The 14,504-nt window shown below is 32.2% G+C and overlaps 4 protein-coding genes across 6 annotated transcripts; 2 read left to right on the forward strand and 2 right to left on the reverse strand.

The window, feature by feature from the left end:
• Positions 1-640: 640 nt before the first annotated feature.
• On the reverse strand, positions 641-1,982 carry LOC143198647 (ADP,ATP carrier protein 1). Its single transcript, XM_076407992.1, has 5 exons — positions 1,747-1,982; positions 1,428-1,689; positions 1,136-1,370; positions 935-1,076; positions 641-881 (listed from the first exon to the last, which is right to left on the reverse strand). Exons 1-5 carry the CDS (start codon positions 1,901-1,903, stop codon positions 781-783), a joined length of 897 nt encoding a protein of 298 aa, XP_076264107.1. The 5' UTR covers positions 1,904-1,982; the 3' UTR covers positions 641-780.
• A 230-nt stretch (positions 1,983-2,212) lies between these two features.
• On the forward strand, positions 2,213-3,412 carry veli (L27 and PDZ_signaling domain-containing protein veli). 2 transcript variants are annotated; one of them, XM_076407987.1, is made up of 4 exons: positions 2,213-2,370; positions 2,438-2,609; positions 2,672-2,900; positions 2,954-3,412. In XM_076407987.1, exons 1-4 carry the CDS (start codon positions 2,334-2,336, stop codon positions 3,107-3,109), a joined length of 594 nt encoding a protein of 197 aa, XP_076264102.1. In that variant the 5' UTR covers positions 2,213-2,333; the 3' UTR covers positions 3,110-3,412. The 2 variants fall into 2 exon arrangements, with proteins under 2 accessions (XP_076264102.1, XP_076264103.1); XM_076407988.1 differs by having other exon boundaries at positions 2,239-2,370; positions 2,456-2,609.
• On the reverse strand, positions 3,352-4,333 carry LOC143198646 (uncharacterized protein CG1161). Of its 2 annotated transcripts, none has more exons than XM_076407991.1 (4): positions 4,175-4,333; positions 3,994-4,115; positions 3,699-3,942; positions 3,352-3,636 (listed from the first exon to the last, which is right to left on the reverse strand). In XM_076407991.1, the coding sequence occupies exons 1-4, from the start codon at positions 4,226-4,228 to the stop codon at positions 3,493-3,495; spliced, it is 564 nt and encodes a 187-aa protein (XP_076264106.1). In that variant the 5' UTR covers positions 4,229-4,333; the 3' UTR covers positions 3,352-3,492. The 2 variants fall into 2 exon arrangements, with proteins under 2 accessions (XP_076264106.1, XP_076264105.1); XM_076407990.1 differs by having other exon boundaries at positions 3,690-3,942.
• Positions 4,307-10,562, forward strand: Gmd (GDP-mannose 4,6 dehydratase). The gene is made up of 7 exons (XM_076407986.1): positions 4,307-4,721; positions 4,799-4,925; positions 4,986-5,165; positions 5,226-5,354; positions 5,410-5,642; positions 9,965-10,180; positions 10,251-10,562. The coding sequence occupies exons 1-7, from the start codon at positions 4,668-4,670 to the stop codon at positions 10,380-10,382; spliced, it is 1,071 nt and encodes a 356-aa protein (XP_076264101.1). The 5' UTR covers positions 4,307-4,667; the 3' UTR covers positions 10,383-10,562.
• The last annotated feature ends 3,942 nt before the right edge of the window (positions 10,563-14,504 follow it).

Here is a 14,504-nt window from a genome sequence, read left to right on the forward strand (position 1 = left end):
GTGGGCTGAGCAATTGCAGATTGCAATATTTATTTTCCGTTTCAATAGGTAGGCCTTGATCTGTGAATAGACACATGCTATGTTTTCCAATTCAATTATCGATGTAGATTTTAATAAAACAATTGCTATTAAAAGTATAATTAGGAATTGTATCTTATTAAGCAACGATATTCCACATTTGGGTCAAAAATCATCTGGTCGATCTGAAATGCGGGGATGAGACCTTCCTGTTCGAAAACTTCATGTAGATCATAAAAGCTCTCCTAAAGTTTATAATTAAGTACTTTTAAAACCCGTTTCTCCTTTGGAAAATAATTTTATTTGAATCACGGAAAATGGCACTCATATTATGATTCTGCATTTAAATAAATAACATTTACCTTAAATGCTACAAATATAACGCCATAACAACAAATTTTCTTAGAATTACATTACATAATTATACACAAAAATAGAAAAAAAGAAATCTGCAACCTTTTTAACGCCTGCCCTCTAGTGATTCGGACGCACAAAACATGGTTGCCGGTTATTCCCATTCTATATTTCTGTTTATAATACACTGCTCAATATATGCTCGCGTTGCTTTCTTTGTTTAATTTTTTAACAAACAATTAAATTCCATAAATTAAACTCCCTAACATACTGTTGAAACTTTATTTATTAAAATACACAAACATATTTTGTTGAGCAACAAGAACTTATTTTAAAAACTATTTCTAGAACGAATACAAAGACAAGAAAAATTTATTTTTAAAATCCTTAATCATAAGATCAGACAGTTTAAAGTAGGGCCTTGAATTCGTCATAGAATACAAGTACCAAGGCAGCGCCTATACCTCTGAAAACATTTGACAAAGCTCCTTTGAAAAACGCGGATGGGCCTAAAACAACGATATTAATCTTAAATATTAACTACTGTCCCTTGAAAACTAACCTTCTTGTTGGGCTATTTTAGCCCAGCAATCCAAAGTGTTCTTGTACAGTACATCTTCTTTTTTCAAACCTGATTGCATCATCATGCGACGCCTGACTGTATCGAGAGGATATGATATCAATCCAGAGAATATTGTAACTGTCTGGAGATCAGCAGAACTTTAATTAATACAACTTAAAGTAAGAAAATCGATCCACATACCTGAGCGATCAAAAACGATATTAAAACAGGCGTGTTCTTTGGATCTGGTAGCATGGCCTTCGCTGTATCAAAACATCCAAAATACGCTGCCCTATAAATAATAATTCCTTGCACGGAGACGTTAAATCCTCTGTATAACCCAACAAAGCCATCACTTTTGAAGGTTTTTACCATACAATCTATCATGCCAGTGTACTGGCGTTCTTTCTGACTTTTACCTACATCAGCTGCTAAACTGTATTAAAAAAACAAGGAATAAACTCATGAAAGATAATAAAATGTTTTACTTTACCGAGTTCTAGCATAATCTAGCGGATACACAAAACATAAACTGGTAGCGCCAGCCGCACCTCCTGAAGCTAAATTACCAGCAAAATATCTCCAAAACTGCGTCCGTTTATCGATTCCTTCCAAGAACATTTTTTTATAAACATCTTTAAAAGCGAAATTTAAAGCTTGCGTTGGAAAATAGCGTATAACATTCGCCAAATTTCCCCGCCAGTAGCTCAAGAATCCTTGTTCTTTTGGAATTCGAACGAAACAATCAATCATCCCTGAAAATAATTGGAAAGTGCAATAGTATCTAATTAATTAAGTAAATATATAACTACCTTTATATCTATGCTCTTGTGCAATTTGCTTCGAAACTTCCTGCACTTGCAGAAGTAATTTTACACGTTCTATAGGGGCCACTGCAGTTTTTGCAACTGCAGCTGATATACCCCCAGCCAAGAAATCTTTTAGGAAACCCTTCGGATCAGTCGGCATTGTTAAAACACAAAATTTATGAAGACAAATAAACTCAACGCGTTTTGACGGTTCAAACTTGTTCGGCAATGTCAGAACAAGTAATAATTTTGGCGGCTATATTAACCAATCACCAAAATTCTATCATCTTTTGTTATCCAATAGGATATACTCAACAGATTGCGCGGTAAATTCAAATCTTGTAAAAGAATATTTTTTTACCATGTTTAAAAAATTAATTATTACTAAACTATAAATCAAAAACAAAAAATAGCAACTATTATATTATTTTCCTAAATATTAATCTTATTTCTGAACATATGGGATGTGGCAATTGACAGTTACTTTGACTTTTAGGGTAGTCTTGTATTTATATTTGTCCAGTATAGATTTTTAAAATAACCATATAATTACTTAAGATACGGTAGTGTTATTAAATATTAATTAAACTATGGCTCAATTAGCTGAACCCCTAACTCTGTCAAAAGGTAAGTCCAACTGAGTACATCTACTTAAGACTTGGATATATAAAGCAAAGGTAAATTATTTTTATAGACATTAAACGTTCTATAGAACTTCTTGAGAAACTTCAAAAAAGTGGTGAAGTTCCAGCGACAAAATTAATAGCATTACAGAAAGTTTTACAAAGTGACTTTCTAAATGCTGTTCGAGAAGTCTATGAACATGTGTATGAAACTGTTGATATACAAGGATCCCAAGATGTCCGGTAATTTTTTAACATACTGTGAAATTTGTTTGTGGAACGAATAAGTTAGTGCCGAATTTTAGAGCGTCTGCAACTGCTAAAGCTACAGTAGCTGCATTTGCTGCCAGCGAAGGTCACGCTCATCCAAGAGTTGTTGAGTTACCTAAAACTGAAGAAGGCCTAGGTTTTAATGTAATGGGTGGTAAAGAACAGAATTCTCCAATATATATCTCAAGAATTATACCAGGTGGTGTGGCTGATCGTCATGGTGGTCTTAAAAGGGGTGATCAATTGTTAAGTGTGAATGGTGTTGTAAGTTATGTCCACATTTACTGTACTGTAAATACATTTTAATTATATTTAAGTCTGTGGAAGGTGAAAATCATGAAAAAGCTGTAGAATTGTTAAAGCAAGCTCATGGATCTGTAAAATTAGTTGTTCGCTACACACCAAAAGTTTTGGAAGAAATGGAATTAAGATTTGACAAACAGAGAGCTAGGAGGCGACAACAGTATAACTAAAGAAACATAGATGTTGAACTGGACCTGTATTGTGTGGCACATTATGAATTGATTTAATTTTGACAATTGTTGAAATAATATTTGCATGTGTCAAAACCTTTCTGATTATTAGTTTATATTAAATAATTGTTATCAGTATTTAAATCTAAACAAAATAATGGCTTCGATATATGCATGTATAGTTGGTCGATGACCTAGATATTTATGCAGATCTGTTGTATGTAAAAATTATTTCAATACAATTTTGAATTAATTATGTTTATTACCTTTATTTATTGTAACAAAATACACATATTGCTAATACTTGTTATCTTATTTTTAACACAATTACAATTAGGGTCTTTACAGTATAAATTATAGTAACTAAGTATTTTACACTAATACTAATTAAGCATAGTATGTCTGTCATAAATATTCCTTCTTTGTTCTTTGACCTGTCGTTTCCATTTATCTTGTTGATTGCTAACACGGTTCAAAACATTACCTCTGACACTCATGTTATGGGATGGGCCTGGTTGTGCATCTTCCTACAATAAATATGCTATACAAGAAGTATCTAGACCTTTAATATTATCTTTACTAAAATTACTTCTTCATTAGTATGCTCCTGGTAGCTTCCTTTCACTCTTTTGTTTAAGAATGGGTCCAAAATAATCAAAAACAACATATAGACAACCAGTATGGATATAACCCATATTACTATTATAACTACATATCGTATTATGGTTGTATTTCTATTTTCATACTTGCATTCACATCTTGGACAAAATTCCTTTATTTCATTTGCGCTTAATTTATCGGCTACTATTTTTAACATTACAAACTCGCAGTTACTGAAAGGTTTATTATTATGAATCTTATTTTAATATGAATATAACAGTTACCATCTATTAGGTGGATCATTTGTGGTTTGCATAAGTCTGGATGTGTGAGATTTCTCGGTTTTATTTGTTACAGAAGACAAACTTGGACAAATACATTTACATCTTTTGTCATCGAATTGTCCCTAGAATGAATAGGTTTATATATATGAACGTTTTGAGATGAGTGATTAAATATATATACCTTAGTAAAAGCAAAACAACAAAATATTAAGACAAAATATGTTAGATGTTTCATGTTTTGTGTATGTAATACTCAAACTTGACTTTATTAAAAGAAAACAAAACGATGACAACTGACAGCAATCAGCTGCTTTAGTTGTCGGTGTGTTAAGTGTAAAGTTGGTGTATTAAGTGGCAATTTTAAATTATATTCATTATAAACATTTTAAAATTATAACAATTATATTCTTCAATTTGTATATGATCTATATTTTAAAACAAGAAATAATCAATGTACATACTGTATATCAAATATATTTCAAAATATTTAAGTTTTAAGTAGATCAAATGTATTGAATAGATAAATTATTGACAATCCGGTGTTTATTTTGGCCCGGCTTTTGCTTACATGGCAAGGTGATAACAAAAGTAATAAATGTAGACGTTCCTATTTTTATGAAACTTCGCTACCGTGTATAGATTAACGGCATTACTATATTTCAGTAGTGTTTAGGATGGCTAGCGGTGACAATAAAAAAGTAGCTCTTATTACTGGAATTAATGGGCAGGTAAATACCTTGTATTTCCTTATAAATGCTATTTTACAAATATTAATAATGTATCAAGATGTTTTTGTTCTTCTTAGGATGGATCTTATTTAGCTGAATTCTTGTTGAATAAAGGTTATGAAGTACATGGGATTATTCGAAGAGCAAGTACATTTAATACCCATAGAATTGATCATTTACATGCTGATCCTTATGCTCATAAAGGTAATTACATATATTATAACATAACTTACATGAGCAGGACATAATATTAGCATATTTTAGGAGGAAAATTGCATCTGCATTATGGTGATATGACAGATTCTAGTTGCTTAGTTAAAATAATTAGTCAGGTATCTCCTTCAGAGATATATAACTTGGCAGCCCAAAGCCATGTTAAAGTGTCATTTGATTTAAGTGAATATACTGCAGAAGTGGATGCTGTAGGAACTTTAAGGATACTAGGTATAACTTAAAGCAATTGCTCAATCAGAATTAGTAGTAATTTTATTATTGTATTTGTAGATGCAATCCGAACTTGTGGCCTAGCCAACTATTCAAAATTTTATCAGGCCTCAACCAGTGAGCTCTATGGTGATGTTAAAGAAACACCACAGAATGAAAATACACCTTTTAATCCACAATCTCCTTATGGTTAGTGTGTTTTATCAAATTTATAAAATTGGAACTTAAAGATTTTTTGTTTTAGCTTGTGCAAAACTGTATGCATATTGGATAGTGAAAAATTATAGAGATGCTTATAATATGTTTGCTTGTAATGGAATTTTATTCAATCATGAAAGTCCCAGGAGGGGAGAGACTTTCGTAACAAGAAAAATTACTAGGGAGGTTGCAAAAATCCATTTAGGTTTAAACGAATGTTTAACACTAGGTAAATTAGATTCAAAAAGAGATTGGGGACATGCCAAGGATTATGTTGAGGTATGTAATATTCATTTTTGTAATAAATCAGTACAAAATTTTTAAAAAATAATTTTATACATCCTGTAATACTAACAATAGTGTCAAGGATGAAATTTACATTATATAAATATTACAATACAACATACTTATTTATAGTCATGTTAATAAAAGAGAAATATAAAATTTTGCTCAGTTAGGATATTAATATTGGGTTTATCATTGAAAGATATTACAGTAATGATTATGACAACAGCATGAAACAAAAGGTTTGTTTTAGAATTCTGTTGATATAATATTAAAGTTTCAGTATTTATTGCTTTATCTTTTAATTTTTAGGAATAAGTAATTTAAAACACTGAGGTAATTTAATTTCAATTGTTAGTTTCAATCTATCATAATCCAGTCATCTTTGTTTTTGAGCTTTAATATGTATTTGATTAAAAAGTATATACATATTTTTGTGTGTATATTAGTACTATTAATTAAATACCAACCTTTATTCATTTAATCAGAACATATCTTACATTTTCTGAAGATGTGGCAGTTTTTTAATCAATATTTAAATAGGGTAATGCTCATATATTTTGTACAGTTTTGATATTTTATGAAGTTTCCTTAAAATACCGAGATGATCATTTTGGAAACAAAATGCGTTTATTGATGTTTATTAGTTTCTAGAATGATTATTTACAAAAATACTATTACATATGATATTTATTGAGCATATTTGAGAGAGTCAGAATAGTCAGTCAATAATTTAGTACAGTTCAGTGGATGATTCATTGTGTTAAAAAGACTGCTACAAAATACACTCTAAGTCATCCTGAGATAAATAGAGTAATTTCTTAACTGAAGAAACAAGCAGTTCAGCTATAAGGCTATGATATATTTGAACCTGGACTGGAGATGCTGACACTAAGTTCCTTTACTTTACTATTTCTCAAAGTGGTGTTATTGGAAAATAACAAAAAATTTTGAAGTAGTAAGTTGACCTTGATCGCCATTGTAGCACATCCTTAAAGGTTTATCCTGCCAATTTAAAACAGAAATCCAAAAATAGGACAATCGAATTGCTGTACTTACAATTTAATCATTTGAATAATCAATATTTAATTTAAATTCAAGATCATCCAGTCTGCGTTCATATTACTTGTGTTCATATGTTTAATTATAGCGCCATAGTTAAAATGTGATTATCCTTTTTGTCTTTTTTTAAGGGATCGTGGAAAATAAATTCACTTGAAGTGAAATCAATATTATAATAAGAAAAATGATTGATTATGATAGTATTCTACTGTATAAAACCTCAGTTTCATCTGTATATTCATCACATAGGTGCGTCCTACCATTTTAAAACGCAAAACCAAAATTAAGGGATATCTGTGTTTATATTAGGATGACCCGAGTATTTTTTGAAGTTTCCTTGTTTATTTTTATTTGAATCAATAAATATATTCCTTCCTCTCTTACTGATTTTAAAGGGTATTATATCAAAAAGAGAGATTGATATTAACTTGAGATTAGTGATTTCTGAAGATATAGATTTACAGAAAAAACGTATAGAATTAAATTATTTCAAAAATAAAACAAGTTAATTTAATATATTTGTTTACTGTTGCCTTTAAGATTTCTCAATTTGACTTTTAATCCAATTGAAATCTTTTTAATCCTTCACGTCCTTTTAAGTATCTGGCTTGGAGAACATAGGAAATGTTGGGTAAAGTAAGTCCACCGAAATAAAGCAGGTAAAAAACCGTTCAAGCGAATGTTTACAATCGGAAAAGGAGTAACTATGTCATTTCAAATTAATCATAAGTATGTTTTTGGATAATATATATACAGATATACAAAAAAACTGTTGCTATCTCTTGGCAATTTTTAATAATAAGTTCAAGTCGTACAAAATATTCGTCGTGCCGTTTGTTTGAATATATTTGATATGGAACTTGAAGCAAATTTTCCCTCCTATATATCTCTTGCTTTTTTTGCCTCCTCGCTTGCTTTATTACATGCAACAGATTTTAGGAAGCGTGTAAGGAACAGCGCGACACTGAACACTGTACCGTCTTTTCACGCTTTTGCATTTTTACATTAAGTTCATATGCGAGACATTCTTCGAAAATGTTTCAATATGGAGAATTTTTTTTATGTTTGTACTTATATGATATATGTTATATTATATATATCTATTAGTTGTTTCACACTATTACCTTAGATTTTCTTATCTTTTTCGATATTTTCGTGAGTCACAGATATGGATATCAAATTTTTTTAGAAATATACATTTTCAAACGGAGATATCAATGTTCAACCATAACAGGTCAATTGAAAAGTCCCCGGCCTACCACAGTAAAACACATTTTTTGGCAAAATTACTTTTTTTTATTCAACATAATTCCCTTCAAGGGTGATACACTGATTATAGCGACCCTCCAACTTTTCGATACCATTTTTGTAGTACGATTTGTCCTTTGCTTCAAAATAGGTCTCAGTTTCGGCGATCACGTCTTCATTCGACGAAAATTTCTTCCTGAAGCGAGCATTCTTTTCAGATCTGAGAACAGGAAGTAGTCGCTGGGGGTAGATCTGGAGAATACCGTGGATAAGGAAGCAATTCGAAGCCCAATTCATGGATTTTTGCCATCGTTTTCACTGACTTGTGCATTTTCTTGGTGGAGTAGCACTATCTTTTTCTTCAAATGCGGCCGTTTTTCGGCGATTTCGTCCTTCAAATGGTCCAATAACGCTAGGTAATAGTCGCTGTTGATAGTCCTACCTTTTTCAATGTAGTCAATGAAAATTGTTCCATACGCATCCCAAAATACAGACGCCATAACCTTGCCAGCCGACTGTTGCGTTTTCCCTCGCTTTGGAGTGGTTCATCGTGTGCAGTCCACTCGGATGACTGTCGATTGGACTGCGGAGTGAAATGATGGAGCCATGTTTCATCCATTGTCACATATCGACGCAAAAACTCGGGTTTATTACACTTGATCATCGTCAAACACTGCTCCGAATCATCAATTCAATTCAATTTAATTTACGGTCATTCAAAATCACCTCTTTTAGGCGTCCACTGCGTTCACCGTCTTTGGTTCTCATTTGACCACGTCTAAACTTAGCATACCAATCCTTGATGGTTGATTTTCCTGGCACAGTGTCCGGAAACTCGGCACCAAGCCAAGTTTTTGCTTCAACTGTATTTTTTCTATTTCCGTTAAACTTAGCTTGGATAGAAGTAGCAGATTTTGTTGACGTCTTTATTACAAAAAAAAGTAGCTGATCTTGTTGACATCGATAGTGCTTGGAGACTCTGACACTATTCTGTAGAATTATAGTTGCTGTAACTTTGGCCCAAAAAGTTTCGTTTTCTTCTGTGATCAATCAAGATCTTATTTAATTCATACATCTTCAATCCACTCATTTAATACGGAATTTAGATGACTTGTTCTTGATACATCCAATTTTATTTTTACTGAATTTATATATTTCTGTGTTATATTGACGTAAAATAACATATAATTCAAGGTTATGAGTGCTTCATTTTCGTGCAATGCCATAAACTACATTTTTTGGAGAATGACTCCCAAGAAGATTTTATATTCTTGAAGACTATATGCAAGTTTTATTATAGGTTCTTCTTTTTTCTCTAGGAAATGAGATTTTTGCTTGAATGAGAAAAACGAAGCGTAAAAAAATATTTGTCGAAATCTCCTTACTTCGTTTAGCGAACGTTCCCCGTTATTTTTCCAATATTTGGAAAATGAAATACATTTAAATATCCATCCCCTTCTGTGTAACTGCAGTTATATAGGTGCCCGAAACCTATTAAAAGTGGATTTGCAAGATGCGGACTGTTAAACTGAAATTTTCGTGCGATAGTGTGTATTTTATGACACTCGAAAAACTCACAATGTTGAATATTTCCAAAGTTATATCGTACACCTTCGGTTTTATGATTTTTCGTATTGCGAGTTTGACAATACGTGAGCAAAGGTGGTCATGAATCATTCATCAACCTGTGTATAAGGTGCTTGAAGAAATAATTCACGGGTTTAAAAATGTATTTCGGTGAGGTCAATCAATATTTTCTTGAATTGCGTGAATAATGATTGAAATCGTTTTTAATATCAGTACTTTTAAAACGTTGACGAAAAATTGTTCAGGAATCATTTTATCAGTCCATGTTTAGGAATCAATTTATCCAGAGTAATACTATACAATAACATACTAATACAGGGTTGGCTAAATAGCAGAATAAATGTTAAATCATGGATTATTTCTTCATTTACCAAATAAAATTATTGTGTATCTACACAGCTCCTTGTATTTTGTTCTAGGCCATGTGGTTAATGCTTCAACAAGAAAAGCCTGACGATTTCGTTATCAGCACGGGAGAAACGCACAGCGTCAAAGAGTTCGTTCAAGAATCATTTAAATGCGTGGGAAAAGAAATAGTATGGAAAGGCGAAGGCGTTAATGAAGTTGGCGTGGAGAAGGACACGGGCATGGTGCGGGTGAAAGTTGATCCCAAGTACTTCAGGCCCACAGATGTTGTAAGTATCTCATTACTACATATTCTGACTACTAAAACAAACGCGAACGTTATTAATGTTGTTCTTTCAGGGTTTCTTATTGGGCGACGCGACTAAAGCCAAAGAAAAATTCGGATGGTCACCGAAGGTAACCTTCCTCGAACTGGTGCATGAGATGGTTCAGTCTGATATTGAGTTGATGAAACGAAATCCCTTGGCATAATTGTTCAGTTTATTTATGGTTACTCTGTAAAAGTATTGTTACAAATCATATATTATTAATTTAATGAACATTCCATGTTACATGGCCAGATTTTGTATATAAGTGTCATAAATACATTTTCATTCTGATTTTCCAGATGGAATAAAAGTGTACAAAAATAATAAACGCCAATTAAATTGAGTTTTGTTTTTTTATCATATGCTTGCAATTTACTGGTTTGTTAAGTTGTTTGTATCTTCAAGAAACAAACTATTTAAATAAGTTTGCTTGTTTCACCTCAGACATTGTAAGGGTACAAAAACTATAAGTAATTATATTATACAATTGATAAATTAATTTAAATGTATTTAGATTTTAGATATTATGAATTATATATTATTTATTTGTGTAACAATGATGCATGGCACCGGATAATGTTAATTTAAAAGAACAAAAATGTTAATTATCTAGTGCAGCTGGATTAAACTTTGATAGACTTACCCTAGTTTTGAACCCCTTCTATTGGTTTCTCATGTTCTCTCCACTTGCATTTTCTAATTTCCTACTAGCAGAAGCTTTAACCTATCATACAAAGAAGCACAGGCTCGTAGCAGTCTAGAAAATATCTGTACACTAAGGAAATCTGCTCTAAATTTAGGACTTTTCATTATACATTGCATAGATTGCTTTGATATCCAAGCTATATCTTTCTGCTATCTGCTATCCATAGCTTTCTGCTAGTTTTACTTCTACCTTGTCTATTTATCTTATTAGTTGTGTTTTGTTGTAGACAGAATTGACAACACTGTTGGTGTAAGTAACACTTTAGTGTAAAATGCACTATAAACTAGGTATAAGCTAACAAACTAATTTATAATAATTAAATCATTGTGTTTACTTTATTATCCTAAAAGAGAGTAAAATCATAAAATTGAAATATTTAAAAACATTATATATGGTAATATTATTGCTACATGTGATATTCAGATGAAGTTAATCTAAAAATATAGTAACTGCATAAACAACAAATGGTGATTATTGTATTATGTTTATTTTTTCTCCTTCTAATATAAGGAATATTTCTAATTAGGTTTATAACTGATGTGCCATATATTGTCGATTATTTTGATTAAGGGGGTTGTAGAGAAATTTTTAGACAATTATAAAGACCCTAAACAAATCGCCAACATACTGTTGCGATAGCCGCGGATTCGAATCCTGCTGAGGCATGGTCGTAAATTTATGTTTGTGATTGTTTAAAATTTGTGAATGTTCTAGGCAAGAGTGTAAAATCCGACAAGGAAACTGATCCCAGTTAGGCCAGTAACCAGGCTGGGTAAGACCGGATGTCTTCTGGGATGATTTCTAAAGTTGGTCACTCGCCAGTCGGTAGGCTTAATGGTGAGTACCGTGGTTCGGAGCCCACGTTAAACTTTAGCCCCAGTCCAGATAAACCCATAGTTGGTAAAAGGAGACTTTAAAACATATAAAAAATTCGCCAACAGAATATTAAAACCATTTGAAGCTTAACGAGTCTAAAGTATATTCTCTTCATTCCCACTTCCACCGTTTTCCGTAAAATTTGGGAAAGGTGAAGTCAAGATATCACCAAAGCACTAAAGAGATGAAGAAAAGATCCCATGGAAAATGAAACAAAGATTCTTTCCACAAGCGAAAAAGTACAAATGAGAGTCTCACAGCGAAAATGAAAAGGTATTCGTTAATGGTTTTTAGTTAAAATATATATTTCAAGTCTGTTCTCTTTTATTTTAATGTAACAACTTGTTTAATATACTTACCATAATTGTCAAGAAAGGTGTCGCCCTATGAAAAATAGGAAGTCATTTTTGGCCTCAGCACAACCAAGAACATAAAGATTACGTCACAAAACTTAAATAGCTCTTGGATTTTTTTGCAGACCTGCATAACGTGCATAATTTAACTGCATCAGTATGTTGTCTAGAAGGGCAGGGAGTTTGTACGTCCTTTTATTGCTTTTAGAGGAGGAAAGAAGTTCAGATTGATAGCGGGATTAATAAGGCACTGGATATTCTAAGAAATATGTCTGGTGAATGGTTGGTTTTTCCTTGTTGACGTATATTTTTATTATTTTCTACCACGCATATTTTTTTTATAAAATATTAAGTTTTTACTATGGCACACCAAATATATTGTATTTAATTGGTTTACTAGATAAATAAATTATTGCGTTTACGTTCCTATCATAACACGATTAGCAAAATCAAAGTATTGGTTTCGAGTGAGTCATTAATAAACACTGAGACACACGGAAATATCTCTTCACAGGAAAATTAAACGCGAATTTAATGAAAACTAGCCCATTAATCTGAGGCACGAAAGAAACCCGCCGCAGGAAGTATATTTATAAATATTGGCGCACCTAATTTGATTAAAAGCGTCTTATAATACGGGATCTAGGCTTACTCCAAGTAACTTTTTTACGCACGCATAAACATTCGGGATATTTAATATTTAATTCAACGGATAAACACTCGGAGCGTTTAACAGGTCGTAAAAACTGCCTCGGGATCTTTGATGAAATATGCTTTAAAAACTTTTATGCTGTTGTATATTCATTACGGGTGAGATATTGCTGTTTTTAATAGGGACGTTCGAAAATTAACGTGTATTCCAGCTAATAGAAAACAGCAATGGATGGCGGCGAAAACAAGTTTTAATTCGATAAGTGGGCTCTAAAACTGAAGATGTTAAACTATGATTTGTTATTATTATTATTAACAAAAAGATGAAGCATTCGCCGATTATTTAGAAGAAACCTTCAAACTAAATGAAACTAAGTTTTAACGTAATCTATTGATGGAGAGCGACAATTTTTTGAATAAACTTTATCAAAAATTATATCAATCCAAAGAAAAAAAGGTACACCGGAAAGTCATTACCGGTTTTTTCGACAAAAAAAATTACATTATTTTAAAGGAAATTGATTTATGGATTAGGGAGGCAATTTATGGATACCATTCCAAAAACACTGTCCTTTGAGCAAAACCATTCATCGAGCTATTTTCTAAAATTTTCGAAATTGATGAAGTGCTGGTCTGAAGTGCGCTAGGTGCGCGTCCTATTGATGTGAAAAGTTGATGCGGCGGGTGCGGTAATATGTCCCATCCAAGTACTTTCAACACTTCCTTGACCGGTCTTGCTTTATGAGACGGCGTGTTATCGTGCTGTATAATCCCTTTGCCATGTCTTCGGGCCCATTCTGTAAGTTCCTCGGTCAATGCATGGTTCAAGTTGATCATTTGTTGTTGGTAGCGTAGTATTAAGTGTTTCACCAGGTTTCAACAGTTCGTAATATATTACTCTGGTTCCACCAACTACAGAGTGTTGTCTTGTGACAAAAAGGATTTGACCTTGGAGCGATCGACCAGTTTCGTCAAGATATATATAACCATGATTTTTTGCGTTTTAGCGTTTTCAGAATAAATCCACTTACCATCACCCGTCACTTCGAGGCAGAAATGACTTCCGATCATACCTTTGAAACAGCATTTCACAGACGATTTTTAAAAAAATAATTAAAGGTAAGCTAACGGACAGGTGATACAAAAAAATTATTAGAACTATAAACTATACCAATAGGTTAGATGAAAAACTACTTTATGAGAATTCTATGTATTTACTTTATCCGAAATAGAAGTTATATTTGCAGAATCGATTTGAAAGAAATATTGTGGTTTGAAGTATTGAAATTTTAGGTGCGCGCTAATACGCTCCAAAACTGCGCGAGACGTAGTTGTTTTGGTCGCACCGGACGGTTTGTATGGGTACTGGTTTTATTTATACATTATTTTAATAATTTTGTGTTCAAAGGCAGAAAGGAAAAAGGGAGACCTGCTGCATACCGGCAATTTATTTACAGAAATATCATTCTAATGTAAGTATTTATTATTTTAGGTACCATTAATTATATGGAGGTAAATATCACTGTTGATAATATTTGAGGTTAGTTTGTCTTGTTTATTGTGTATTTATCTATATATATATATATATAAATGAATCGTTGTTCGTCAGTCTCGAAAACGGCTGGACCGATTTGAATAATTTCGGTCTTGAATTATTTGTGGAAGTCCAGGGAAGGTTTAAAAGGTAAATAAATATGAA

The sequence above is a fragment of the Rhynchophorus ferrugineus genome, unplaced genomic scaffold (genome assembly GCF_030347505.1).
Source record: "Rhynchophorus ferrugineus isolate W39M unplaced genomic scaffold, kcgeb_rfMv2 rfM6, whole genome shotgun sequence".
NCBI lineage: Eukaryota > Metazoa > Arthropoda > Insecta > Coleoptera > Curculionidae > Rhynchophorus > Rhynchophorus ferrugineus.

What these genes read in the sequence shown, in the direction of transcription:
- LOC143198647 (XM_076407992.1), bottom strand. Translation starts at nt 1,903, where the DNA reads ATGCCGACTGATCCGAAGGGTTTCCTAAAAGATTTCTTGGCTGGGGGT. An exon ending in ACAAGAGCATAGATATAAAG is followed by an intron (nt 1,690 to 1,746) that starts GTAGTTATATAT and finishes AATTATTTTCAG; the next exon opens with GGATGATTGATTGTTTCGTT. An exon ending in TATCGTTTTTGATCGCTCAG is followed by an intron (nt 1,077 to 1,135) that starts GTATGTGGATCG and finishes GCTGATCTCCAG; the next exon opens with ACAGTTACAATATTCTCTGG.
- veli (XM_076407987.1), top strand. Translation starts at nt 2,334, where the DNA reads ATGGCTCAATTAGCTGAACCCCTAACTCTGTCAAAAG. An exon ending in CAAGGATCCCAAGATGTCCG is followed by an intron (nt 2,610 to 2,671) that starts GTAATTTTTTAA and finishes GCCGAATTTTAG; the next exon opens with AGCGTCTGCAACTGCTAAAG. An exon ending in TGTTAAGTGTGAATGGTGTT is followed by an intron (nt 2,901 to 2,953) that starts GTAAGTTATGTC and finishes ATTATATTTAAG; the next exon opens with TCTGTGGAAGGTGAAAATCA.
- LOC143198646 (XM_076407990.1), bottom strand. Translation starts at nt 4,228, where the DNA reads ATGAAACATCTAACATATTTTGTCTTAATATTTTGTTGTTTTGCTTTT. An exon ending in GTTGTTTTGCTTTTACTAAG is followed by an intron (nt 4,116 to 4,174) that starts GTATATATATTT and finishes TATTCATTCTAG; the next exon opens with GGACAATTCGATGACAAAAG. An exon ending in AATGATCCACCTAATAGATG is followed by an intron (nt 3,943 to 3,993) that starts GTAACTGTTATA and finishes TAAACCTTTCAG; the next exon opens with TAACTGCGAGTTTGTAATGT.
- Gmd (XM_076407986.1), top strand. Translation starts at nt 4,668, where the DNA reads ATGGCTAGCGGTGACAATAAAAAAGTAGCTCTTATTACTGGAATTAAT. An exon ending in TGATCCTTATGCTCATAAAG is followed by an intron (nt 4,926 to 4,985) that starts GTAATTACATAT and finishes AGCATATTTTAG; the next exon opens with GAGGAAAATTGCATCTGCAT. An exon ending in TAATCCACAATCTCCTTATG is followed by an intron (nt 5,355 to 5,409) that starts GTTAGTGTGTTT and finishes TTTTTGTTTTAG; the next exon opens with CTTGTGCAAAACTGTATGCA.